This window comes from Callorhinchus milii, unplaced genomic scaffold (assembly GCF_018977255.1).
Source record: "Callorhinchus milii isolate IMCB2004 unplaced genomic scaffold, IMCB_Cmil_1.0 Scaffold4, whole genome shotgun sequence".
NCBI lineage: Eukaryota > Metazoa > Chordata > Chondrichthyes > Chimaeriformes > Callorhinchidae > Callorhinchus > Callorhinchus milii.
Genome location: NW_024704745.1, coordinates 78,384,189 through 78,411,605, shown reverse-complemented (window position 1 = coordinate 78,411,605; position 27,417 = coordinate 78,384,189). Strand labels below are relative to the sequence as shown.

The 27,417-nt window shown below is 43.4% G+C and overlaps 1 protein-coding gene across 2 annotated transcripts; it reads left to right on the top strand.

The window, feature by feature from the left end:
* The first annotated feature begins 868 nt into the window (after window positions 1-868).
* tubgcp5 (tubulin, gamma complex associated protein 5) lies at window positions 869-27,417 on the top strand. Of its 2 annotated transcripts, XM_042334311.1 has the most exons (24): window positions 869-1,112; window positions 3,029-3,082; window positions 3,175-3,283; window positions 4,563-4,659; window positions 5,945-6,004; window positions 6,332-6,411; window positions 7,178-7,313; window positions 8,224-8,341; window positions 9,067-9,156; window positions 9,303-9,396; window positions 10,242-10,488; window positions 11,024-11,226; window positions 11,723-11,838; window positions 12,662-12,939; window positions 14,240-14,447; window positions 15,030-15,218; window positions 15,618-15,800; window positions 16,520-16,604; window positions 16,701-16,821; window positions 17,742-17,920; window positions 20,676-20,801; window positions 21,185-21,273; window positions 23,207-23,307; window positions 26,353-27,417. In XM_042334311.1, exons 1-24 carry the CDS (start codon window positions 913-915, stop codon window positions 26,397-26,399), a joined length of 3,210 nt encoding a protein of 1,069 aa, XP_042190245.1. In that variant the 5' UTR covers window positions 869-912; the 3' UTR covers window positions 26,400-27,417. The 2 variants fall into 2 exon arrangements, with proteins under 2 accessions (XP_042190245.1, XP_007889288.2); XM_007891097.2 differs by lacking the exon at window positions 5,945-6,004.

The following is a 27,417-nucleotide window of genomic DNA, read 5'->3' as shown; positions in this document are numbered from 1 at the left end:
CTGAAATGCTGTACACGGTCCAGCGCCTTGGGACGTCCTCCCAACATGAAAGGGGCTATACAAGTGTAATCTTGTTGTTGTTGTTGTGAAAGCGCGGACAAATTGGCTACTGCGTTTGCCCACAAAACACACAGTCACTCCACTGTCTGTAGCCCAAAGTCCACCAACACAAACTCAAAAGTAGCCCAATATTATACATTGTCTCCTATAACGGCTGTTTGTGAGACGCTGATGTGCGCAATTGGCTGCCGTGTTTCGCCCACAAAATACACAGTCACTACACTTTACAGTGTATTCTGTGAAGCGCTTTGAGACGTCTCGGAGACGTGATCAGGCGCTGTGTCAAATGCCAGGATTATTATTATGGTTATTGTTACTATTATTATTATTATTACCATCGTCGTCATCACGTCTTAAAGCGCTTCCCAGGATTTGCTGTGTGTTTGTAGGTATATTGGGCGGTTTGCCCCGCCCAATCGGGCGTTTTCACGCGCACAGCATACATTAAAAACCGCCCAATTGGGCTGTTTCCCTGCCCCCCCCACCCCGCGCCCCGCACCAACCACCACGCGCGCGGTGGGGGAAAGGGGGAAGCGCGCGCGCATGCGCAAAAGAGCGAGCGGACGGCCGCCGGAAGCAAGCGCCTGCGCACGCGCTTGCTTGCTTGCTTACTTCCGGCGACCGCCCCGCCCTCCCGCCCGCCCGCGCATGCGCGCCCTGCAGCAGGGCGTCCGTTACCAGAGCGTCGTCTCCGCCGCCTCGCGGTGCGTGAGGTGAAGTGTGTGAGGGAGAGACACACACACACACACCCCCACACACACACAGAGACACACACACCCCCCACCCCCACACACACAGAGACACGGACACACACGCGCATTCCCCACCCCTCACCCACACAACACACGTAAAATGGCGACTTGGAATAAATTCGAGAAGGATCTGAAGCGGTTGATACGCTGCGTCGGTCCGTTCCCCGCGGAGGAGGAGGAGGAGGAGATGATGATGAAGAAGAAGATGATGATGAAGGAGGAGGAGGAGGAGGAGGAGGCAGCAGAAGAGGCGGCGGCGAACTTCCAAATGGCGCTGCAGTTCACCTGCTCCAACATCAGGTCAGGTACCCGACCCGGGGGGTGGGGGCTGTGTGTGTGGTGGGGCTGTGTGCGGGGGGGTCTGTGTGTGGGGGGGTCTGTGTGTGGGGGGGGGGTCTGTGTGTGTGGGGGGGGGTCTGTGTTGTGGGGGGGGTCTGTGTGTGGGGGGGGGGGTCTGTGTGTGGGGGTCTGTGGGAGGGGGTCTGTGTGTGTGTGGGGGGGTCTGTGTGTGGGGGGTTGTTTGTGGGGGGGGTCTGTGTGTGGGGGGCTCTGTGTGTGGGGGTCTGTGTGTGGGGGGGGGGGGTTGCTGTTGTGGGGGGGGGGTGCTGTCTGTGGGGGGGGTTGTCCTGACACCAGCGGCCGCCGTTCATCTGGCTATTTGGGAGTCTCCATGTGAGGCCAAGCGCTCTGGGGCGCTATCCCTGCTGTGAGGGGGTGCCATATAAATGATAATAACAACTAACAATAATAATCTTTGCATTTGACACAGTGCCTCGAGTCACGTCATCGAGACACCTCGAAGCGCTTCACGACATACGCTGTAAAAGTGTAGCCCATTGCGCACGGGCCGGTCAGTGCCCCCACCAACAGTCTCGGACTGAAGCAAAAAAATTATTTTTTTGAAGGGATTATTCTCCCCCCCCCCCCCCCCGCGGAAAAGCGATTCACCAGTCGACTAACTACTGGGTTCCTACTGCTTGGTAAACAGAGTTTACTCTCGTCTCCAACAACGACGGCGTCTCAGAGCGCTTCACAGTAACGGATCCCGGGGCCGAGCCGCGGGGAGGGGGAGGAAGGTGACCAGATGTGCAGTCGAAAAGAAAGGTCTTCAGCAGAGACCTGAAAATAGGAATAATAATAATCCTTGCATTTCATATAGCGCTTTTCACGTCGGGAGGACATCCCAAAGCGCTTCACAGAACACACTGTAAAGTGAATTGACTGTATATTTGTGGGCGAACGCGGCAGCCAATTGCGCACAGCAATGTCCCACAAACAGTCATAGATTGAAAATGACCAATTTATTATTGTTTTTGGTTTTGGAGGGATTATTATTAGGCTCTGTGTGGAATTGAACTCAGGTGTCTCACTTGTTTGTCATGGTTGTTTGTGAGAGACTGCAAGAATTGTATGATTATTACTGAGAGTTCCACATATTCATTTGAGATTTTGCTATATCCAGAAAGGAATACCCACTTTTTTTTTCTTTCCCCCCTCCCCCCAAAAGGAGACGTACCCTGTTCTCTTATCCTTTGGAGAGTATAGCATTAGGTGCAGGTTTGCAAGAGTTGAGGCTTGGGGGGATCCCAGAATGTTGCATTAGGATAACTAACCAGCTAAAACTGTGCAATTTACCATTGTAAACTTAGTCTGGCAAGCATGTAGACTGCTCCTTTAGCAAGTGCAGGTCCTACCACTATTTCTTGCAGCTCATGCTCCCACGCAGTTGAGACTTTTTCCCTACTTCATGCGCTCAAAGAAGATACTCAGTTAAAGGGTGCTGTATAAACGCAAGGTGTTGTTGTGAAAGACGCTATGTAAGTGTAAATTGTTGCCACCAGCAAGTATCCACACCAGTCTCAAAGTGAATGATTCATTTTATCTGGTTGATTGTTGGCCAAAAACATCAGGAAACGTCCTTCCCATATTTATATAAATCATATTTAACATTTACCTGAGGCCTGGTAGGCAGTACCCCAGTTTAGTCTCTCACCTGAAAGACAGTACCTCCCTCTGTCAATGGAACTCTTTCCAGGTATTGTGCTGGAGTGTTGGCCTGGACTGTGGCTTACTCAAATGGTTAGCCTTTTAGGTTCTGTGATTCTGAATGAGGTTCATTGCCATTTGCTGGCATTTGCAGCTTGTTGTAGCCTCGCTATCCTGTTTGACTGATGTGCCTCTGAGTGTCTGAATGTATTGTGTGAACCTATTTACAGGTTCCATCGATTTCTGGATGTGGACAGCCACAAGATACGACGGGCGATCGATGGGTGAGGCTTTTTACTCATTTAATGCAGACATTTACACATTGTTTGCTTTTATCGTGACGCTCAGTTACCTGATCCAACTCTTAACTTCTCAGCATTCATGAAAAGCTGACGATTCATTCTGACCTGCCTAAAGCTGCAAGCTGGAGAAGACTCACTGAGGAATTTCTAAATTCACCTCTAGAGATTGTTGAAGGAACAAAGGTATGTGATGTGACACTCACCCTCATTGTACTTCGGCTGCTTTGATAATATTTGAAGACAGTAAGAAATTGGATGCATTGAATGTTAAGTACAATACTTCTGAAGTGCAGAGAATATTTAGTGAGGTATTCTTCAAGGGAATTGGTGTGACTGTCAGCACATTGTTACCAAAATTACATTTAAGAACCTGCTCCATGTCTCTCTTCTGTTTGTCATCCATGACCTCAACTAGCACAAAATTCATCAATATGTTAGAAGTGCCTTTTTTTTCGTCCATAAGCAAGTCCAATCCTGTCCTTGCATGAATCCACACAAGTACCCTGCTTAGCAAAATGGTGTGAGAATTCTTAACTGATGTTTCGTCTCGTAATTAAGGCACACCTATGACAGTCTTAAGCAATGGATGTTATTACTAGTGAAATGAGCACGTTCACATTTCAGATGTCCTGTGACAGTATTGATCAGTTCTATGCAAAACTGCCCAGCAATGTGCTTCAACACCTCCATTTCAGAAGAGAACCCACCACTTAGCTATATCTTGCTTTATAACCTAAACAAGACCATGAGAATACAGTATTCTCTCAAACCATGAGAATATAGTATTTTTTATTCTAGCTATTGAGTGCTGGATTGTATGATGAACAACAACAAGATTACATTTGTATAGCACCTTTCACGTCGGGACGATGTCCCAAGGGTTTAAGTTTAGAATAAGTTCTTGTTGGATTCAGGATTATTTAAGTAGACTACATGGCAAGTGCCTATTTGAAATAGAATAGTGGAGTCCTATAGTGTAGTGGTTAGAGCGTTCACCTCACAAGAGAGAGGACCTGGGTTTGCTTCCCTGGGCGGGGCGAAACCGTAGGCAAATTTCCTTACTCCACTCGCCTCTGTTTACCTAGCAATGAGCAGAAACCTGGTTGTTAGTCAATTGGTGGATTACTTTCTGGTTGTAATAATTCCTTAAAAAAAATGTTGCTCACTGTTTTACAACTGTTTTTGGGACACTGCTGTTTGCAATTGGCTGCCGCATTTCTCCCAAAATATACAGTCAATCCACTTTATAGTACATTCTGTGAAGCACTTTGAGACGTCTCAATAACGTGATAACAACAACTTGGACTTTTATATAGCGCTCTCCACGCAGGGTAGCGTTTCAGAGCGTGATAAGGCGCTATAATCAAATGCATGGATTATTATTATAATGTGCACATATCAAATGTGATCTCAGAAGATGGTTCCCTGTATCACTAGGATTGAAGTGATCTCTTTCTTGCAGACCACGGCACACTATGCTATACTTTCCGTCTTGCTTGCTCTTTCCGATTCACCGTCCAACTCTCAGTACACAGAGAAGCCTAGGCTGAAGGAAGAAGGTGAGTCCATGTGTCATTCCTGCAGTCATACTTGATAGAGTTTTGCAGACCAGGGTTTTACTACTCTTTATGTTCTGTTACTGAAATTTGGCTCCTATTTTAGTTTCACCTGAGCATAAAAGCCTGTTAAACGGATTGGGCGGTACTGTTACAACATGCTTTATAGCGAGTATTTGGATGTTAGAATGTGGATCACGTTTCCTGCACTCAGTTGGCCTGCTCGCTTCCTGTGCCGGATCGCACTAAAATGGCCGACTTCCAGGACATTCATCGCTGCTGACATCGTTTCCTGGGCGCAGGACATGTGGTCGGCAGTGACCTGATGACTCGGAAGTGAGTTTTTTTTAATGTGAGTCTTGGCTGACGTCAAAACATTTCTTTCTGTCCCCTGTCCAATCCTTGAATATGTACAGTATTTATTATTGGTGTTCTCTCTGGGATTGCAAGCAGGGATGAAATATACACCGAGACCATTGACTTCTTTGTTGTAAAGGAAATTGTCTCCATTGTCAGTTACTGATTTTTTTCCTCTTTATTACAACTTCTTCTAACAATATAATGACTCTTCACCACCCCATGTTATTTTCAATGCTATTTTCTTGCTTTTACTTCATGTGTTTGAACTCTTTCGGATTTTTTTGTTTCTCTCTTTTGCCCTTTGTATTTTAGACTTCTTCCTTATAGTTGAATTTCAGCATTGAGCCACCAGGTGACGTTATACATGTGAACTAACAATTAGAACCACGGTGTTAAATTTGTCACTCCAGTGACTAACAATTACGTCCATTGGCATTACAGCAACGCCAGCTGTCAGCTGTGTGTGACACATTGCCATGTTTGAGTGTCAGAGCCAAATTACTGAAAGCTCTATATGTGCATGGAAATGGTGTAAGGGTCAAAACGTTCTATTTTAGCATAAAGAACTTGTGTTTTTATAGCAGCTTAATACATTGACCACGTCTGAAAGCTTTACAGTATTTTCTATCAACTGAAATGATGGGCAGCCATTTCTCACACAGTGAGATTGCACAGAGTAACCATGGTGAGTTTTATCTGGAGATTGTTGTGGGACTGGGAGATGCTTCTCTTTTCCGATAGTATTGTGAAATTTTCTCATCTACACAACCACTGAGGAGAGACCTTGGTTTTAATGTCTCATGGCACCTCTGACAATGTAGCTTAGTACTGCACTACTGCAATGTGGTCTTTCTATAACTTTCTGGTCCTTTTTCAGTTATAAATCTACAGCTTATAGAAATATATGTGCTTTCTGATTGGCTTCCAGTATCTTTGGGTGTGAACCTTGATGGAGAACCTCGAGTGAGTGGTTTCACTGAAGCAGCAGGTATAGGAGTCCTCATTAGGTCTGGATACTGGTTTCAAACTCACTGTGATAGACACTGGAGAATTAATGACTGTTGGGTGATGGACACATTCAAGCATGAACACCAGTACTGTAGTTCACATTAAGCACCCACTTCTTCCACCTACTCCCATTCACGTTTGATTGATCATGATCACTATTGCACAGGTGGTATGTGTCAGCCAATGTAAACATTTCTGCACAGCATAACTCGAGAAATACAAGACCAGGGATCAATAATGGAAGCGGATTGATTCAGTAAATAGATTTCTTACAGGTATGACCAACTGTTGTGCTGTCTGTCTGCAGTAAAAGAAGATGATTTTGACTGGGGCAAGTACTTGATGGAAGGTGAAGAAATTGACATGGGGCCTTTCCCAGACACTCCAGTGAGTAGCCTTTTGTTATCTTCTCTCTTCATTTCTTGTCTGTGTCTCTGCCCCGCTATTCTCAGGTGGCCAGGCAGCTCACGAGGTATGACCTAGTGTTGTGCTGTTTGTTGTGTTGTTCAGCGCTTTGGGACGTCCTCCTGATGTGAAAGGCCATATAGAAATGTAATTTTTTGTTGTCTGTAAAACATCATACAAGACTTTCCCATTGTCATTCTCAGACTAAGAGGGTGCATGAGAACTTGCTTTTGCTCTCCCTTTATTTTCCATTTGACACTTGCTATAATGCCAAACCTGAGGTGGAACTTTTAAAATGTGGCGGAGAACTTGCCTGCTTTCACAGACGTCCCGATGACCTGGACATTGGCCTTTTTTTAGTCTCGGAAGCTAAAATGACTAACTGCCAGAACATCAGGTTGAGACCAATGTCATTTCCTGCTGTTTGCACAGGCACAACAAAGCAGGGAGTGACATTAATGGTGACCCGATGAACTGAAAGTGGGTGGTGTGCAGGAACTTGAGGAAGCTGGTTCTTCTTTTAAAAAATTGCAGAAAGCAGTTTTGCAAATTAAGACTGATTTTAAGAATTTTCCAAACCTCTGTACAATCTTACATTTCAAGATAATAGTCTTAAGGCTAAGAACATGAAGTATTTGCGGGTTAAGCTTCTGAGTATTTTTTTCAAGCCAGTTTCTGACAGTTTTTTTTGTAGGATTGCACTGTATATGTATATTTTTTCTATATATATATATGTCTATATTCTTAGGAATGGTCAGAAGACGAAAGTGAAGAGGATCTCCAAGAATCTTTGAGTAGAGAAGATTCTGGTATCCAGGTGGACCGAACGCCGCAGGAAGAACAAGCACAACTCAAGAAAGCAGTCACTCAAGTATCCTGGAAAGGTTTGTATTTTTGGAAAGATCTATGTTTGAAGCCGAGCTACCTTGAGTTCATGGAGAAATGCACATCATAAATATGTCTAACATAGCGCTCAAGAGTACAGATAGAAACAGGAGTAGACCATTCAGCCCCTCAAGCCCGTTTTGCTATTCTATATTGTATCCCTGTATTCCTGGATACCCTAACTGAACAAATATCTATCCACCTCATTCTTGAAAATGTGAATGGATCCAGCATCCATAGCCTTTTGAGAGAAAATTCCAGATTTCCACTGCCCTTTAGGTGAAAAACTGCCTCTGATTTCACTCCAAAGTGGCCTGTCTCTAATTTTAAGATTATGTCCCTTGTTCTGGATTTCCCAACCAGACAAAATAGTTTATCTGTACTTACTATCGAATCCCTTTATTATTTTAAAAACCTGAATCAGATCACCCCTCGACCTTCTAAACTCAAAAGTAATAGAGACCAAGTTTATGCAACCTGTCCTTACCATTTAACCCTTTAAGCCCTGGTATCATTCTGGTGAATTTGAGCTGCATCCCCTCCAGAGCCAATATAGATCAGCTAACTCAGCACAGATTTGGATCTGCATAGTGTGATGCTTTTATCTGTTAGTCTTGAACATATTCAAGACTGAGATAGATAGATTTCTTATTGCAAAAGGGATTAAGGATATGGGATAAGGCAGGGTCAGGTTATTAGCTGGAGTTAGATTAGAAGATCAGTCATGATTGAATGGCAGGGCAGGCTCGAAGGGTCAAATGAGCCTACTGCTCCTTCATGTTATGTTATTGTGGGGAGCCTTCTGTGGAATTTCTGTAGCTTGGATGTTTAAAATAGAATTTTTAAAAACTGACTGGAATCTAAATGATGCTTTAAGAACAGTATTGAAGAGTTTCTTTCTGTATTTAGTTGGTGAGCCAGAAGCACGTGCATGGCTGGAGCAGCACGTGGTTCTCCAATACTGGACAAACAAAGCTTCCCAATTTAGTCACAGCTTTCACCTGCATTCCAACTTAGCCGCCGTCTGGTAAGAAGATATTATCTGTTATACTGCATCCACATGGCTGCTCATGAGACTTTACTGTGTTGAATGACTACAAAGTTTACCTGAAGAACAGTCACTGCACACTGTGAAGTATTTAGTAACATTACAGATGCCATAAAAATGCACATCACCCACACAATTGCCCACAAAATATAGTCAATTCACTTTACAATATATTCTGTGAAACTCTTTAAGACGTCTGGAAGACACGCTAAGGCGCTATATCAAATGCAAGGATTATTATTTTATTATTATCAACAGTATTCCATGGGTTAATAATGGTTCATTAAATGAGGTGATGTGCTGGCATTACTGCACATCACGTTCCTAATCTAATGTAGGCTTATCACACTCTATTGTAAATCCTGTGAAATGCTTTCAGTTGTCCCCTTGACTTCAAAAATGTTAAATATAATGATTATTGTTATTATAATTATTATAATAATTTCAGCTACTCAGTGAGTGAGCAGTGGAGAGAGAAAGCAAATTTAGGAAGCAGGCATGCATTGAAGACTCTCGATGGGGAACTTGATTGATGTTTGGGAGCATTGGGATGTGTGCGCTTTCAGCTTTGTTGCGCTGGATCAGGGGAGAAAATTGAAGAAAGAGGTTACTTTACGTTGCAGAGAAAACTTCCCAAAAATCTAACAGGACAGGAACTTTAGATGATTTTAAAAAAAACTTCCATCACTTTTTACTGTTTACAGGGAGCAGCATCTATACAAGACTGAGCCTCTGTATTATTCTGAGGATCGCATATTTGTAACTGAAGCCCAGGTTATACGAGAAACCCTGTGGTAAGTTCCAGTTAATTATTACATTTGGCGGATTTTGCAGTATCATTAATCTGATTTCTAAAAGCATAGCGTTACACAAAATCTGTTTCCCACTTGATTTATGAAACTATTGGATTTTTTTTAATGTAGCAACTTTCCTTATGCAGGTTGCTTTCAGGAGTTGATAAGCTTTTCGTTTATATGTTGCACGATGGAAAGGTGTCGGTGAGAAACAATATTATGGTAACTCATCTGACTCATGTAAGTAAGGGTAAGATACAAATTGTGTATGTTAATGTGACACTGTCTTTGGACATTCCTTTCTCTTTGGATGTTCCTGTCCTTACTATATTGGTGACAATATAGTTTTCTTTCCAACAGAAATAAATCTTGAGTACTTGAATAATCAGAAAATTATCAATGCAAGTAGTGTTAAGAGTAACAACAACTTGCCTTTATATAGTAACCGCAAGCAGGATAGAGTCCCAGGGTGCTTGACAGTGGTTGAGCATGATGCCGAGCCGGCGGGAGTGGGTGTGACCATAGGCATTTTGAACACCCCTGAGGATCCAATTCTTCAAGTTCTTAGCCTTAAGCATATCATAAAATTTTAAATTGTGGAGAATTTTGAAAAATTATTAACTTCCGTGTTAGTTTGGAATGGGTTAGCAGGAAAGGATGATTGAGGGCAGGATTCAGGGATTGCTTAAAAAAATGTTTGATGCTGTAATTGGAAGATATATTAGTATATGTATTCTGGAAGGATGAGATCAAATGGGCCGATGTGCCTTCTTTATCAGAACCTCTCTAATGACTGTTATTAAAATTTTTGCTTCAGAGTAAATATGTATAACTGAAAGATATATAACTACAGTACATATCTTTTTATATATATAAAATGTATAATTCAATCCACAACTGTTTGCGATTCACCATTGTGCGCAACTGGCTGCCCTATTTCGCCCCAAAATACAGTCAATTTATTTCACAATATATTCTGTGAAGCGTTTCAGACATCTCAATGACGTGATAAGGCGCTAGATCAAATGCAAGGCTTATTATGCTTGGTTACATTGAATTTTTTTCCCCTGGTCCATCTTTTTCAGACTTGCTTGAAGGCTATCTTAGAGCAAATAGCAGCATACGGCCAGGTGGTATTTCGACTACAGAAGTTCATCGATGAGGAGATTGGCCACAGTTCTGAAAGTTGTCTGTTTGGGTCTGTACCCAGTTCTAGAAAGTTTACTGAACCCCCTTTTAGGACTTACCAGTCGTTTGTGTGGGCCCTGCATAAGTACTTCATCAACTTCAAACAAGAACTAACCACCATTGAAAAATGCATGATAAATAAAGGTAATTTAAATCTACCTTTTCACCAAACCTATTGTCACCTTTCCCCTCCTCCCTTGCTCCGTATCTGATCATGGCCGCAAAGTGCTCCGAGATGTTATCCTACGTGAAGGGTAACGTAACATCCTAGTTGTTGTAATTGGAAAGTTTTAAGTTGTTGGGCATCATAAATAGTATGAGATTTAAATCAATGTCTGTCTGACTGTTGAAGTGGACGTAAAACATACCCATTACTATTCAAGAACAACTTACATTTATATAGCGCTCTTCACGCGTGGTGGCGCCTCGAAGTGCTATTCGTGAAGAGAAGCGAGTTTATCCCATTCTACTGGCCAACAGCACCACAAATTGTTCACTCATGCCATGGTTGTTGGCTTACGCAAATTGGCTGCCATGTACGTCTACAAAATATAGAGCCACGACAATTTGAAGGGCTTTGAGACATCCTCCCAGTGTGAAAGGTGCTATATCAAATACAAGAATTATTATTTAATCCGTGGCAATCCTGGCTTTATTATGTGTACTTTTTTCTTTTAAGATGAGACCGTGACCTTGTCAGCAGTGCTTGATAAACTGTCCCCACGGCTGTCTGAGCTAAAGCTGCTGCACAGAGTTTTTCGCACAGGAGTAGCAGAGGTTCCGCCTGATACTCCAGATGTCATCAGGGCGTCCCATCTGCTGAATACACTGTACAAAGCCATTATTGAGTATGACAGCGTTGGAGAAGCCACAGAGCACACAGTGAGTATTCTTTCATCTCAACTATGAGAAGCAAAGTTGAAGCAGGAAGGAAGAGAAAACTCAGTGAAGTAATAGTACAGGCTGACCTCTGCTTAACGACCCCTAGTTATTATGATGCCTCCGATAATAACAAACTCGACATTGTGGCCCATTTTATCCTATTAATTCTTATCCGGTGGGGGGGGGGGGCTCGGCAGCCCGTCACCAGGGTGGGGGGGTGTGCGATCGGCAGCCAATCATGGCTAGTTAGAGCGAAGTCAACAACTGGAGTCAGGCTGGAGGGAGATCCAAAGGCCGGAGAATGTGAACGTGTAGCGTCCACTCGCACAGCTCGGTCCCCTCACCTCGACACCCTTCAGAAATGCAAGTGCTGCAGAAATGCAAGTTCTTTCTCTCACCACCAGAGGCTGTCCATGAGAGGCCTGGGCTAATATGGATTATGGAACAGCCTTGTATTTTCTTGAACTTCATGGTTTGTTTCTTACTCTTTTTGCAGGTTTCGCTTCTCTTTTCTTTGTGGGTAGAAACAGTAAGACCATATTTAGAAATTGTGGATGAATGGATCGCTCACGGAAACCTGTTTGACCCTGCAAAAGAGTTCATTATCCAAAGGTATCATTGTCATGATAGAGTCCATTTATAATTATCGTTCACAAAAAAAGTGTGAAAAATGTAAGCTAGGAAGTGAGCAGTTACAAGGGCATGTTAATTAAAAGCACGTGTGTCAGCCTGGCTCAGTAGATAGCACTCTCCCTCTTGAGTCAGAAGGTTGTGGGTATAAGCCCCACATGGGGATTTAAAAATCATAGACATGCCTGAAACTCCAATGCAGTGCTGGAGGTGCGTTGCATTATTGGAGGTGCTGTCCTTCAGGTGAGACATTAAACTGCCTGTTCAGTGGACGTTAAAGATTCCATGGCACTATTTGAAAAGAGAATGAAGTTTCTCTCCTGGTGGGACTATCCTGGGGGTGGGTGGGTGCGAGGAGTTAAGCAGGGTCTACTTGGAATTGATCTGACAATGTCAAAATTGAGCCCACCCTCTATGGCAGTCCAGTTCCTGAGCCAGTTGAGGTCCTCAGTACTCCAGGACATGCTGATTGTATTTTCACAAGGGAAATCACAAGGAATAGGGACCGAAAAACAATTTGTTTTACGTTGCTAGCAGCTGACATCAGGAAGAGGTACAATGAGTAAAATTCACATTGTGGTTCAGCTAAATGTTTGTGTCTAACTAAAATGAGAGCATAATGTTTCACTGTATATAAAAAAAGTCATCTTGATACTTTGATAGCTGCAAAATACAGTCAATCCACTTTACAGTATATGCTGTGAATTGCTTTGCGACATATCGATGACAGAATAATGCGCTATAACAAATGCAAGGATTATTATTACTGTTACTATCTGTTCGACATTGTTGTCTTGTGAACTAGAAACCAGGATGTACCAGTGAACCACCGGGATTTCTGGAATTCTACGTGTACACTGTACAGCGTGTCGGAGAGGACTGGGAATGATGAGAGCAGTGGTGATGGTGCCAGCGGCAGTGCCACCGATATCGATCAAACAAACCCCAACAAACAGCACACAATGGTCTCCTTTCTGAAGCCAGTGTTGAAGCAGATCATTATGGCCGGCAAGTCCATGCAGCTGCTTCAGAACCTGGAAAGCAAGAACAACCTGGGTCTCCCCCAGCAAACCTCCCACCGAGGTAAAGCAATTAGGTTATTGGGTTTATATAGTGCTCATGCTGCCCTGCGTGAAGGGCGCTATACAAATGCAAGTTGTAATTGTTATAATATGATGCATCAGAATAGATGCAACAAAAACATAATAATAATCCTTGCATTTGATATAGCGCCTTATCATGACTTTGAGAAGTCTCAAAGCGCCTCATAGGATATATTGTAAAATGAGTTGACTATTTTGTGGGAGAAACGCGGCAGCCAATTGGGGACAGCAGTGTCCTACAAATATCCGTGGATTGAGTGACCAATTTTGTTTTTTTTGAAGGATTTATTACCCCCAGAAAGCTATTCGCCAATTGACTAACAGCCGGGTTCCTTACCTAACTGCTTGGCAAACAGAGGTGTGTGAGTAAGGAAACTAGCTTAAGGTTGCGCCCCGCCCAGAAATCGAACACAGGTCCTCTTGGTTGTGAGTCGAGGCTCTAACCACTATGCTATGGGATTCCAACTTTCACTTATTTAGTGCTTTTCACATAAGATAAATAATGAGGATTACTGAGGGAGGAGGAAAGGAGTTTGAGGGTTCTGACTAAAGGCACGTCCAAAGATGTGTTTTTTTTTGAGCTTATGAGAGCAATGAGAGAAGACGCAAGGCAAAAGTATTTTGGGGAGAGCGTGGATAGCTTAGTCATTCATGGTGGGATGGAGTGAGCAAAGAATGAGGAGTGGAAAAGCAGAGGATGTGGGCAGGAAAATAGGGTTAGATAAGATAGTAGAGTTAGGTTAATATTCTATTTTACACTATTCATTCGAAGATGGCAAGGCACAAATTGGTGAGTCAGTGAGCTAGTTAATTCTTTTAATTTTTATAAGGGGCAAAAATTATCCAAATATCACCCCGCAGTCTTCTGTGCTCAATAGAGAACGTTACTAGATGGTGAGGTGGTTTATTTTGCTGCACAGTTTGAAATGTATCTCTTGCAAGCATTCTTAGGATCATTAATACACAGAATCTGGCCATTTGCCTATCAAGTCTACAATGATGTTTTCTACAAATAGATCTTAAGTGTATCCCGCTATCTGATTCATACCCTTCTCTTTTGCAAGCATCTAATTCCTCTTAATAAAATATTTGAATTTTGCCTCAACAACAGTTTATTGGTAGAGAATTCTACATTCCAACCTCTGTTTAAAAAATATTAAAAAATGCTTTTGGATTCTTGAGTATTGTCCTGTCATGCTGTGTTAAAACGTTGAATTAGTTTTCTTTTAAAAAAGAGCCATTTGTTAATTGTTGCTTTATTTTCCCTGATCTGAATACAGACGCGGATAGAAAGAGCTTGTACACACTGTTCCTGGAGTCTCTCCAATCGCGCCTTCAGTACGGAGAGGAGGAGACTCTGTGCTCCGAAAATCAAGTTCCAGAGCAGCAGGCCACCAAACACAGCTTAATAAAGCTGCAGTCTATTGTGGCTCAACACCTTGAGCTCGACGATGTTTATGACCCTTTGTTAGCCATAAATTTTGCAAGGTAATTCCTCAGAAACAAAATGCAAATTCAAGAGGTGGGAGTATGCTCCAATCCTCAGAAGTGATGTTCCTTTCCCCAAGGAGTGTATTCATCGCATATTCAATTCATAATTGTGAAGAAAAACAAGTTAAAATTGTAAAACTTGTGATTGGTATGTAAGGGAGGATTTTACTGCAGTGTTCCCCTGTAAAGTTTTGTCTCCCCATATCCTCACTTGTGAACAAATTTTCACCTCAATTTTTCTAATAGTAATAATAACGTTTGCATTTGATATAGTGCCTTGTCACGTTATTGAGACGTCTCAAAGCGCTTCACAAGATATATTGTAAAGTGAATTGACTGTATATGTATATGCCTTAGGATGTCCTCCCCGATGTGTAATTTTCTATTGTATATTTTGTAGGCGAAACGCAGCAGCCAATTGTGTACAGCAACAAAAAAAATCAATTATAATTAATAATAATAATTCATAACTTGTGAACAAATGTTATTTTTTTCTCGTAATTATACTGTGCTATTGCTCAACAACGTAATCGTACTGGATTTGATGCTGAGTTGATGGTTTACTGTGTTTCCCCACAGATTGTACATGGAGCAAAGTGACTTCTACGAGAGATTCAACAGTGGCGATGTTAATGTGGACCGGTCCTCTGAGTCTGTGACCTGCCAGACATTTGAACTGACTCTTCGGTCCTGCTTGTATCCTCATATTGAGAAACGTTACCTGGAGTGTTGTGGGAAACTCATGCAAATCCTGAAAACTGATTATAGGTATGGGAGCACTGAAGACGTGAAATGCATGCTTGTGGGCCAGATATTGGTCAATGGACCAAAACCATGCAGATAATCACATTCACATAGCCCTAATACCTCTTTACCTCTCGGACCTGCCCGTACTCCTCTTCTTCCACCCACTTTGCTCAGCCTTTTGCCAGCACATTCTGCGCTGATTCCCTAGGGTGGTTTCAGCGAGACACTCGGCAGGAAGCTTGTTGGACGGTGCTCTCAATGGCAATCTAAGCGGTATTAGCTGATTAAACTCCTCACCTAAACTAGAGTGAATGTTTGACGGGCCACTTCTTGGCATTCTTGTGGGCTACCGGTTGGCCAACATTGGTCTAAGGTATAGTAAATCTCATTATATTCTAATTTATGAAATGTTTCTCTCAGGCTGGTGGAGCATCTTCAGGCCATGAGGAATTTTTTCCTGCTGGAGGCTGGAGACACAATGTACTTTTTTTACGTGGCTATCTTCGACAAATTAAAAGAGAAAGAATCATGGCAGCACTTGTCCTTTCTGAACGTCCGGTTACAGGAGGCAGTGGGACAGCGTTATCCTGACGACAGCACGCGGTAAGATGATACGTGTTCAAAACCCGCTCACCGAAACCTCAAGGTGGTTGTCACAATAGGGCACATTTCCATTCAATACATGTATCACACTGTCCGTTACTCTACTCTTTCTTTAATAAATCTCTGAATGTGACAATTTCTATACAATTAAACTGCTTCTGACACATTTCTAGTCATCCCATTCTAGTTATTCTTCTGGATGCTGTTGTTCATCGATTGACAATGCTGCTAATTTGATATCGTCTCCAAATTCGGACGAACAATAGAAAATTGTGTGAAATGGTAGTGAGTGATGCAAATTAGTCAGAAATTGAGCAATTTACAAATGGACTTAAGAAATTTTCTTTAGACAACAAATCAACAACTTATTTTTATAAGGCATCTTTCGCATGACTAGGCTTTCCGCATGGTTGATCTAATCGTGCTCAGGACCTGGTTGTGCTTTTTAATCTTCATTTTGCTTCCTGTAGGACTTTGTACTTCCTCTACTGACAACCTTGCTAAATCCACTAAAGTGAGCCAAGTCTTGTTCAAAAAGTGCTGATGTATCATTGACAACATTAGAAACAAGATAACCCTTGTACAATTGACAAGAAACCGGGTTGGCGAACTGAATTCCTGTTTTTAAAAAATGTGATTGTCATTGATTCAGTAAATGACTTTTTTTTTAGTTACTGCTGCTGGATGTTTTCTGATTAAGGATTTTGCTTTGAATCCAGATTATCCATATACTTGGAAAATATCGATATGGTGAAGAAGAGACTGCCTGTGCATTCTTTAGATGGCCTCACATTAAGCTATAAGGTGCGTTTTTAACACTTGAAAAACAACGGAAAAATATTATACTGACTACAGGCAGGGATACTTTTTATACTGTTTTTCTTTTTTCCCTGTTACCAGGTACCTTGGCCTGTTGATATTGTGATCAGCTCAGAATGTCAGAAGATTTACAACCAAGTATTCATATTGCTGTTGCAAATTAAATGGGCCAAGTACAGTCTTGATGTCCTGAGGTTTGATGGTGAGATCATGTTTTGATATAGGTTAAAAAATAATGCTAACATTGGTTTTATTAGTAGTTTCGTAGTTCTTATTACTCAGTTCACGGCATAAATATAAATTTCAAGGACTTAATTTCTTTTGTACAGTCTGTCACTTGAGAAACCCAGAGCATGCTTTGAGTGTCCAAACAGACTGAGACATATGTATGCCACCCGGGAATTTCTCTGTGTCTGCAATGGAATGCATGCTCTCTTCACATTCTGGAGAGTATTAGGTGCAGGTTGGCAAGAAAAAAAGCATGGGGCCTCAGAGTGTACACTGGAAGTGCTATAAAGTCATAGATTGCATGTAAGCACTCTTCAGTTCAGCCTTGCTCCCCTGCAAGTGGGAAAAATTCTTGCTTCCAGTCACTGGTCCTCCCCTCTATTCTGCTGACGCATCAGGCTGGCTGGTCTGTCATCAGCAGTGTCCTGGTTCGCTTGTGGACTGCCTGGTTCAGTAACCAGACTGCTGAGGCTGCCAAAGAGATTTAATAATAATCTTTGCATTTGATATAGCGCTTTTCACGTCGGGAGGACGTCCCAAAGCGCTTCACAGAACACACTGTAAAGTGAATTGACTGTATATTTGTGGGCGAACGCGACAGCCAATTGCGCACAGCAATGTCCCACAAACAGCCGTGGATTGAAAATGACCAATTTATTATTGGTTTTGGAGGGATTATTATTAGGCTGTGTGTGGAGTAAGGAAACTTGCCCAAGGTTTCGCCCTACGAATCGATTTGACTCGATTCCAACACTCTGTTGCCAAGCCCATCATCTTGTAGCCATTTCAGCTTGCACTTTGCTTTAAAGTTTGTGTGGTGTCTAGATGTAATAGCCATATTTTTGCATAATGTTTACTATTTTTATTTTTTTAAAAAACAACAATTACTTAAAGAGCCCGTTAAAGCTTCTGAAAGACCACAAACCAGCCCGGATGCTGTGTTTGAGAAGGATTCCATTTGGTCCTTTGAAACTCTGAAGGTGCCTGTTAAACAGGAAACTCATAGGATGTTCCTTCTTCGAGTGAAGCTAATGCACTTTGTGAACAGCCTGCACAACTACATAATGACAAGGGTGAGACTTGTTTTGCAAGAAACTTGTTGAATTACAGAATTTATAAATGATGGATAAACTGTTCTTGATTTTACTGTTAGGGTGTGAATGTCTTTGTAAATTCTTTTTAAAAGCACTCCCAGTTGTTGCTGAGGAAAACTGTACAGCTTCGCCTCACCTGGCTGCATTGTGAAAAAAGTTACACCGTAGAGCTGGGGGCCTCAAATAATAATAATCCTTTCCGCAGAATACACTGTGAAGTCAATTGAGTGTATATTTTGTGGGTGTAACGTGGCAGACAATTGCACACAGCAGTGTCCCACAAACAGTCATGGATTGAGTGACCATATTATTATTTATTTATTTTGAAGGGATTTTACTTCGGAAAATTGATCATCTAATCGACTAACTTTGTGACAGTGAGCCTTTCTACGCTCAGAAGAAAAACATTATGGATATAATAAGGGTATGAATGCCATATGTAGGTTGTGGGAGACATTGTTGCGGTGTTTGGTTCACAGGAAATGTGGCGGGGTTTGGTTGTCGAGAGAAGCATTGTCACGGGAATTGTAGGGGAAGTGGCTTTTCTGGGGCTTGAGGCCAGACCCGCGAAACCTAAGACTATTGGCCTTCCACCCGCAGAGATCCTGAAGCAGCCATCCATCTGCTCCATGATCTCCTCTTCTCCATCTTCAACTCCCTCGTTCCCCCTAAAATCCAGGACCATCTCCAAACCCACCCGACCCCCCTGGTACAACAACCATCTCTGCTGCCAAAAAACCCAAACCCGTCTGCTCGAGCGTAGATGGCGGAAAACTGGCCGGACAATTCACCGCCAACTGCAGGTCGAGCATCTCCACAGCTACCGCCGTTCTTTGGCACACAAAAACGGCCTTTTACTCCAACGTCATCTTGGAGGCTAAACACAACCCGAAAGTCCCCCTCACCTTCCTCCTCATCTGCTCCTACCACCACCCCCATTCTACACTCCTTCCTCCCCATCTCTCCCTTCCTCCCTCTCACCCACCATCGCCTCCATGAAATCCACCACCTGCTGCCTTGAACCCCTACCCACCAACTTACTGGTCACCCAGCTCCCCCTCCTCTGCCCACTACTGGCTGACATTATTAATCAGTCCCTCTCCTCCGGATCAGTCCCTGCCTCCCTCAGAACTGCTGTCATCACCCCCCTTCCTGGATCCCTCAAACCCCAGCCATTACCACCCTATTTCTAACCTACTCTTCCTCTTAACAGTTCTAGAATGCGTTGTTGCCAACCAACTTTGCGCACACCTCTCCTCCCACTCCCTCTTCGAACCCCTCCAGTCCGGTTTCCGCCCACAGTACAGAGACTGCGCTTGTGAAAGTCACAAACCACATCCTCTCTATCAGGGCTCCCTCTGCCTCCTTGTCCTCCTGGACCTCTCTGCCGTGTTTAACACAGTCGATCACGCCATCCTCCTCCACCGCCTTTCCTCCATCATCCACCTCAGTGGGACCGCACTCGCCGGTTCGAGTTCTACCTCACAAACTGTCAGCATTACATCTGCAGAAACGACTTCTCCTCCCGCTCTCACCCGGTCACCTGTGTGGTATCCCAAGGATCCATTTTCTGATGTCATCCGCAGACATGGGGTACACTTCCACGTGTATGCAGATGACACCCAACTCTATTTTTCCACCTCTCTTTGCGACCCCCAGTCCCCGATGTTCTGTCACCCCCACATCCGGTCCCTCACCAGCACCGCTTTCTTCCACCTCCGACGCATCGCCCGCCTCCGCCAATACCTCTCCCCAAGAGCCGCTGAAACCCTAGTCTGTGCCTTGGTCACCTCTCGGCTGGACTACAACAATGCCCTCCTCGCCAGCCGCCTATCCACTACCATCTATAAAATCCAAATCATTCAAAACTCTGCCGCCCGCATTCTCACCTGCACCAAACTCCGCTCCCCGATCCCCCCAGTCCTGGCCAGACTGCACTCGCTGCCTATCCCAGAGAGGATCGATTTCAAGATCCTCACCCTCGTATTCAAGTCCCTGCACTCCTCTGCACCCCCGACCTCTCTGACCTCCTCTCTCCTCAGTGCAGTACCCGTTGCCTTCGTTCCTCCAGATCTGGCCTCTTCCTCGTCCCCCAAGGTCTCCGCTCCCCCCTCGGCGGCTGTGCCTTCAGCCACTATGCCCCGAGGCTCTGGAACTGCCTTCCTCACTCTCTTCGTCTTGCTCCCTCCCTTCCCATTTTCAGGCCTCCGCTGAAGACCTTTCTTTTCGACCGCGCCTTTGGTCACCTTCCTCCCCCCCCCACCCCCGGCTCGGTCCCGGGATCTGTTACTGTAAAGCGCTCTGAAACGCCATCCAGCGTGGAGGGCGCTATATATATCCAAGTTGTTGTTGTTTGCAACTGGTACCTCCCCTGGTCCATGCCCGTGCCTCCCTAGGGAGGCCCTGCAGTTTGAGAACCTCTGTCCTAGAGGGAAACACCTCTCTGAACTCTTGGTGTAGAAAAAATGCAGTTGTGCATGAGAAAATGTTTCAGCCACAAAATACACAAGTCACTTCAGCTGGTCTTCTCCCCTCCTCTCACCCTTTGATAGGAGAGATAGTGAACTTATTGAATGGGAAATAGTGGCTCAGAACCTGCATCTTACTGCTTTTGTGCACCTGAGAACTGCTGCCGTGCTCAAAGCAACATATCGGCTGTAGTTTTAAATTAAAGATGTAGGTGGTGAATAGCTATAATTGACAACTGAATTTCACTGGAGCTTTTGTGTTTCAGATATTACACAGCACAGGTTTGGAGTTTCAGCATCAAATTGAGGAGGCCAAAGATTTGGACCAATTAATAAAAATTCATTACAGATATCTGTCCACAATCTATGATCGATGTCTACTCAGAGAAAAGGTGAGCGAGCGATGTGTTTTGAAGTTCTGCTTAATTGTGTAATGGAATTCTAGTGTAAACCATGAAGTGTTTGCTGGTCACATCTATAAGGAGAGAAAACATTGACAACAAGAAAACTTGACTGTGTGACTATTTTTGGAAGCTCGTTTCTGTGATCATTGAACAGATTAATATAAATATTTAGAACAATAGAATGTTCTGTAATAACAGCAGTTGCTGGGAATACTCAAGCAAGTCAGGCAGCATCTATGGAGAGTGGAAAGTGAGTTAACATTACAGGTCAATGACCTTCGGTCAGAAGTATTCTGGTGCTCCTTTCAGAACAACGTGTTTTGCTTTGAATAGTTGTACTCGATTGTCTTATGTTCCGATTTATTTTCCAGATCAGCTTTGTGAAAGAAGCAATTATGAAAGTTCTGAATTTGGTCCTTATGTTTGCGGATCGATGGCAAGCAGGACTAGGTGTTTCAAAGTACGTTTGTTTTTGTCTGGTCTTAAATTGTATTGATTACTGTTGTAATATGATCAAATTTAATTTTTTGAGGAAATCTTGTTTACTCAACAACTTGCAGTTATATAGCGTACTTCACGCCGAATAGTGCCCTAGAGTGTTGACAGTGGCAGAGCATGACGCCGAGCCAGAGTGGGGGGGATGGGAAGGTGAACGTAGGCACTGTCGAAGAGGAAGGTTTTCAGGTGGGATCTGAAGATGGGATACGAAAGGGCAAGGCGGTGGGATAGAGGTGCTCCAGAGTATGTATGCATTCCCTGAGTAGCCTGGAACTCCTCCTGTCGTCTCTCCGGCTCACCCCCTCCCTCGCCACCTTCAAGATCCAGCTCAAGACCTTCCGCTTGGACCGTGCTTTCGAACTCCCTGCTTCCCCCCCCCCCCGCCCTCCCCCACCCCGACCCTCAGCTTGGGTCCGTAACTCTGTCTGTCCAGCGACTTGGGGTGTCCTCCCAATGTGAAAGGCGCTATATAAATGTAATTTTGTTGTTGTTGTCAAAGGGAGCACTCCATGGTGAACCCACTGTTCTGATCATTCTAGATGGTGTGTCGTGTTTGAGTGTGGTCTGGGTGATTCTGGCTTCTGGTTAGTCTTTCTCTTCATGGGAGGATGACTGAGCTCAGGAACACAGGGTGTGGGGGATGTGCTCCAAAATAGAAACTGAAAGCTTGGTACTTTTTCAGACAATTATCTGGACTGAGCTCGCTCTATAAGGAAGTGACCAAAGCAGAAACTTGCCAGACAGTGCTCACAGTGGCAAACTCTGTGGTTTTAGCTGATTAAACCCAAGTGCTCTGAGACACTACCCTCATGAAGGCTGCCATATAAGTTGTTGTAAACTTCAGCAGTTATCCCAAGAACACTCTGGAGTCCCCAAGCCTAGACACTTGCCAGTCTGCTCCTAATACTTCTGGGAATTAGATAAACAGTGTACATCCTTTTCAGGAGAGTTCACATTCCATCCATGGGTAAATTTCCATATGTAGATTGCATACACTGTCTGGTTTGGATACTCTGAAGCTTTGTGATGGGTTTCTGCATGTGTCAGGCTGACAAAAAAAAATCGGAGACCTTTCAGTGAATTATATCCATTTATTATGCTGTTGAACACATTTTCAATGGCATTCTTATCAGTGGCGAAATAACAACAACTTGCATTTATATAGCGCCCCTCATGCAGGGTAGCGTCCCAGAGCGCTTGACAGTGGCGGAGCAAGATGCCGAGCCGGGGGGAGCGGAGGGTGGCTGTAAGCAAGCTCGAATAGGAAGGTCTTCACCAGTGGGCTAACCATGCCTCGCTGACCCTCCACACCCGCCACTCGCTTTTAGTCTCGACGTGCGCATTTTGCCTGCTGCCACCGACCTGAGATGCTTCCCCATAATGCCCCCATCCCTGAACCTACCCTCATTTACTCCCGCCCGGTCCTCCTCTCCCACCGCCCTCCCCGACTCCTATCCCTGCTAGGCCGACCCACTGCCTCCCTCTGTTCCAGCCTGCGAATCCTCCTCGGGGCCACCGTGGGAGTCACCGCTAGCCGTTCAACAGCAGCCACTTTGATTGCCCTATACCCAATTCTCACCGCAAGGCTTAGCAGTCTCTGACCATGGGGGCTAACCTCTCCTCCTTGATCCACATCCCCACCCTCCTTGTTAGTCCTCTCCCTCGCCCCCCCACCTTCCGCCACCAACTGTCTCCTCCGCATCGGTCTACAAAATGTCTGTTCCCTTTCCAACAAAGGGAACTTAAAAATTCTTTTTAAGAATTGCAGAAAAACTGGCAAATTACAACTTAATTTAAGAATTTCCATAATTTGTGAATCTTTTTGCTCTAAAAGAGTGATCTTAAAGCAGATGAAGAGTTCAGTTTTTTAAACTAATTTTATTTTTATTTGTTAGAATCGAGTCCATTGAAAAGATGGAGTCCGACTTCAAAAACTGCCACATGTTCCTGGTAACAGTACTAAACAAAGCTGTTTGTAGAGGATCATTTCCTCATCGTGAGTAAATCCTAACTTTCTTTACAGATCTGTTGAAAGTTCAGTGTAGTTTGGGGAAGGTTTTTCAATTATCTTTGAACATATGCTTTTCACACGAGTGATTTGCTGCATATAGTATATATAATAATAATAATTTTATATATATAATAAACCTTGTTATACCGCAGTTATAATAATATTCCTTGCATTTGATATAGCGCTTTTCACGTCGGGAGGATGTCCCAAAGCACTTCACAGAACACAATGTAAAGTGAATTGACTGTATATTTGTGGGCGAACGCGGCAGCCAATTGCGCACAGCAATGTCCCACAAACAGTCGTAGATTGAAAATGACCAATTTATTATTGTTTTTGGTTTTGGAGGGATTATTATTAGGCTCTGTGTGGAGTAAGGAAACTTGCCCAAGGTTTCGCCCTCTGCCTGGAATTGAACTCAGGTCTCTCACTTGCAAAGAGAGTGCTCTAACCACTGAGCTACAGGGCTCCACAAATTGGGACAGTTATTGGGATCTGTAAAATCCCAACGCATGTGCGATAATGAAGTGGTTTCGCTGCCCAGGACAGCTAGCATGTGCAACAAAATACATTGCCACTAACATTTTTTCCTAAGGAACAAGAAATCTGCCATTTTAAAATGAAAGCTAGCTGGCTATAGCGTAAGAAGCAGGCTGGCTGGCCACATGCACAGTAAATGGCATTGGTCCACTGAAATCATGTTATAACCAAATTCCTGCTGTAATGTAGTGTTATAATTATAATATTAATAATAATCCTTGCATTTGATATATAACAGCGCTGGACTTAATCTGCTAGAAAGTACCACAACTTCAACAACATATATTTGAGGCAACTGAAACACCAGAGGATATGGTTTGATGCGAATCTTGAAAAGGAAATTGCAGTATACATTTTTTTTTCAGTTCTCATCTGAGTAATGCAGCACGTTTGGCTTTCGTCTGTGATAAATGTGGGTAGATGGTGAACTTTCATACTCATTTGATTCAACATAAAATGCCTAAGGCTGGCTGCATATCGCCTTTCAATAATAAATGGGGTTCACTAAAAACGTAAGAGAGCATGGAACAGGTGCAGAATGTTTGTTTAATATGTTGAGGAAAAGCAGTTGTAGCCCAAAGGTAAATTAACCACGATTTCAGAATGCCTATCTAACTTTGCCTTCTTGCCACCCGCCCCTCCCTTCCTCCCAAATGATCGAATGTCTGTCCTGCATTTGATATAGCGCCTTTCCGTGTCAATGTTTCAAAGTGCTTAATGTGATTCACTGTAAAGTGTAGTGACTGATTTTGTCGGCAAACCAGCAGATAGCCATAAAGCGAAGAATTAATTTTATCTGAGGAAGTGTTTATCAGGAAACTGGGAGAAATTCCCTTCTTTTTGAATCGTGCGATGAAAGATTTAGTGTCATGCGAACAGACAGACGGTATCTTGGTTTGATCCAATAGACGGCACCCCTAATATTGCCTTGGAGTGTCGACCTAGAGATATGAGCTCAAAGGCCTGATGTAAGTCTTGAATCTACAACCTTCTGACTCAGAGACGAGAAAGCTACTGACTTGAGTCAGGCTAACAAATGGGCAAAATGGACTACTGCACACCAATTGTAGATTATTTAGGGCTGCAGATTTGTCACGGTATTTTTGTCAACTCTTGGAGCAGTCACGGTAAATTTAATGAATGACCAGGATTTACGGGGAAATGTTGGGAGAAGTCCGGATATGGAAATTCAATTATACGGTCTTCATACCTGCAAATATTTCCTAATGTTTCAAAATTTTTGCGTTTCGCCCACAAAATACACAGTCAATTCACTTTATAATACATTCTGTGAAGCATTTTGAGACATATCAATGACGTGATAAGGCGCTATATCAGATGCAAGTATTATTATCAATGTCTAGGATGTGTGCGTATCTGTGAGAACTGTTTGCATGTCCCAGGTTGACCTTGCTTGATTGATGACCTAATAAGGTGCCATATCAAATGCAAGGATTATTGTTGCTATATTTTTCATCTACAACAATAATAATATAATATCACAATACATTGTGATGTTAGCCGGAGTAGTCTGAGGTAAGTGTGAAAGGACTGATATCTATCTCATGGTTTGTCTCTGGTGGATGTTGGCACCACAGAATGACGTGAGGCTGGCAACAAGTTGCCTGATATCTGGTGGTTGCTCCTCAATCGTAGATCAGCAGATCGTAGATCTGTTATCTCTGTTTAAACTGTGTTCCCGTTTGGTGGGCTCCGGCCTGCTTCACATCCCCCGCCTCGCTCGTTCCACCATTGGTGGGTGGGCCTTCAGCCGCTCTGCCCCCACCCTCTGGAACTCCATCCCGCAGTCCCCTCCCTTGATCCCAACCCCTAGCACAAGTCCGAAACACTGATTGTCCAGTGCCTTGGGAAGTGAAAGGCTCTAGACAAAAGTAATTTTGTGTTGTTGAGAGGCTGGCACCTGTGCACACAGCCCAGCCTCCTCCATGTTCCACTTGAATTAAAGCGTATACGCTGGCCTCCCTCAAAGTTAATTGCCAAAATTATTTTATATAATATTGGGGAGGACATCCCAAGGCACTGTGGACAGTCAGGGATTTGGACCTGAGCGGTGGGGGTGTTGGGTAAGGGAGGGTAGAGGCCTGAACCTGCTGAGTGGAGGGAGCGACAGGTTGATATGGGGTTATCAGGTCACAGAGATAGGAAGGGGCAAGGCTGTGGAGGGCTTTGAAAGCGAGGACGAGGATTTTGAACTTGATCCTCTGAGGGATGGGGAGCCAGGAGAGCTGGGCGGGGGTGGGGGCAATGGGGTCGTAGAGAGTTAATGAGGGAAATGTACGGGCAGCGGGTTTTGTCCAGCAGAAAGGTCACAGTATCCATGATATTTTTCCGCTGTGACAAACTTGCTGCCCTAATTCTAACTGAAGTCAATCTCAGACAACTTTTCTTCCTCTTAGATACATCAAGTATTCAATTTAATGGCCAATTGTGTTTTTAGTTACTAATCAGAGTTGTCCTCTAACTTCACAGTGGAGTCGCTGGCATCATCTCTAATGGCAGGAATGGAACAGAGTTGAGGGGATCAATCATGAAGACTGGACAAAATCATGCATTTCAAAATCACTGCATATCTATTGAATTCTAAAGGAATATTACTCCTGTCTAGGAACCCCTTTTATTGATTGCAGAATGTGCTGTGACCGGTATTAACATCTGCTGCCAGCAGCTGTCAAAGCCAGGAACATTGGCCAAAAATCAGCAACTCTACATATTTGTAGAAACCAACATTTCTCTTGCTATATATAACAAATGATTCTGCGATAGAGCAAATGTTTCCATGGAGAATGTTGCAGCTGTATTTTAAGTTTGAAAGCAACATTGCAAATTGAAAGCAGATGTATAATATGTTTGGATTGCATCTTAAGCCATTATTTACTTACTGTTATACCAACAGCCAAGTGAGAATTTTGTAGTCTCAATGAGACAATGTTGAATTTGTTGGTATAGTTTTGTTCTCTCCAATTCATGCTTCTGATACATTTCCTAAGATACCTACATGATCATAATGAGCTATTTTCCCTTCTAATTACTATCCATCGATCCTTGAGGAAAATACTGACTGACTTTTCCTTAATTGCCCAGAGGCGAAATTTTGTGGATCTGTGCTTCTCCATCTTTCCGCCTCCTCAAAAAGAACCTTTACACTGGGATTTACTGGGCTATTGGAAGGAGCAACTATGTTTTACACTTCATTATCTGAAACTTTTACTCTGCAAAGCTTTGCTTCCTTAGTTTGACCAATTGAATCAAGTCAATATAGTTTGTAAGGCTGTGAAATCAGAAATTGAGAAATTGTTTACAAAAGTTAACACAGTTTTACCGAAGCTTGAAATAAGTTGAGTTATTTACATACATTTTCAGAGTGTACTACTTAGGATATCACCTCACCTTTTTTCGTAGATATTGGCCAAGTGAAGAACAGAATTGAGAGGCTCTAGAGCTAAATATAGATGAAAGGAGCCTAACTTGCTTAGGATCTTAGTAAATGGAAAAGGAGCTATAATGAAGGTTGTATTCTCTAATGTAGTTGAACAA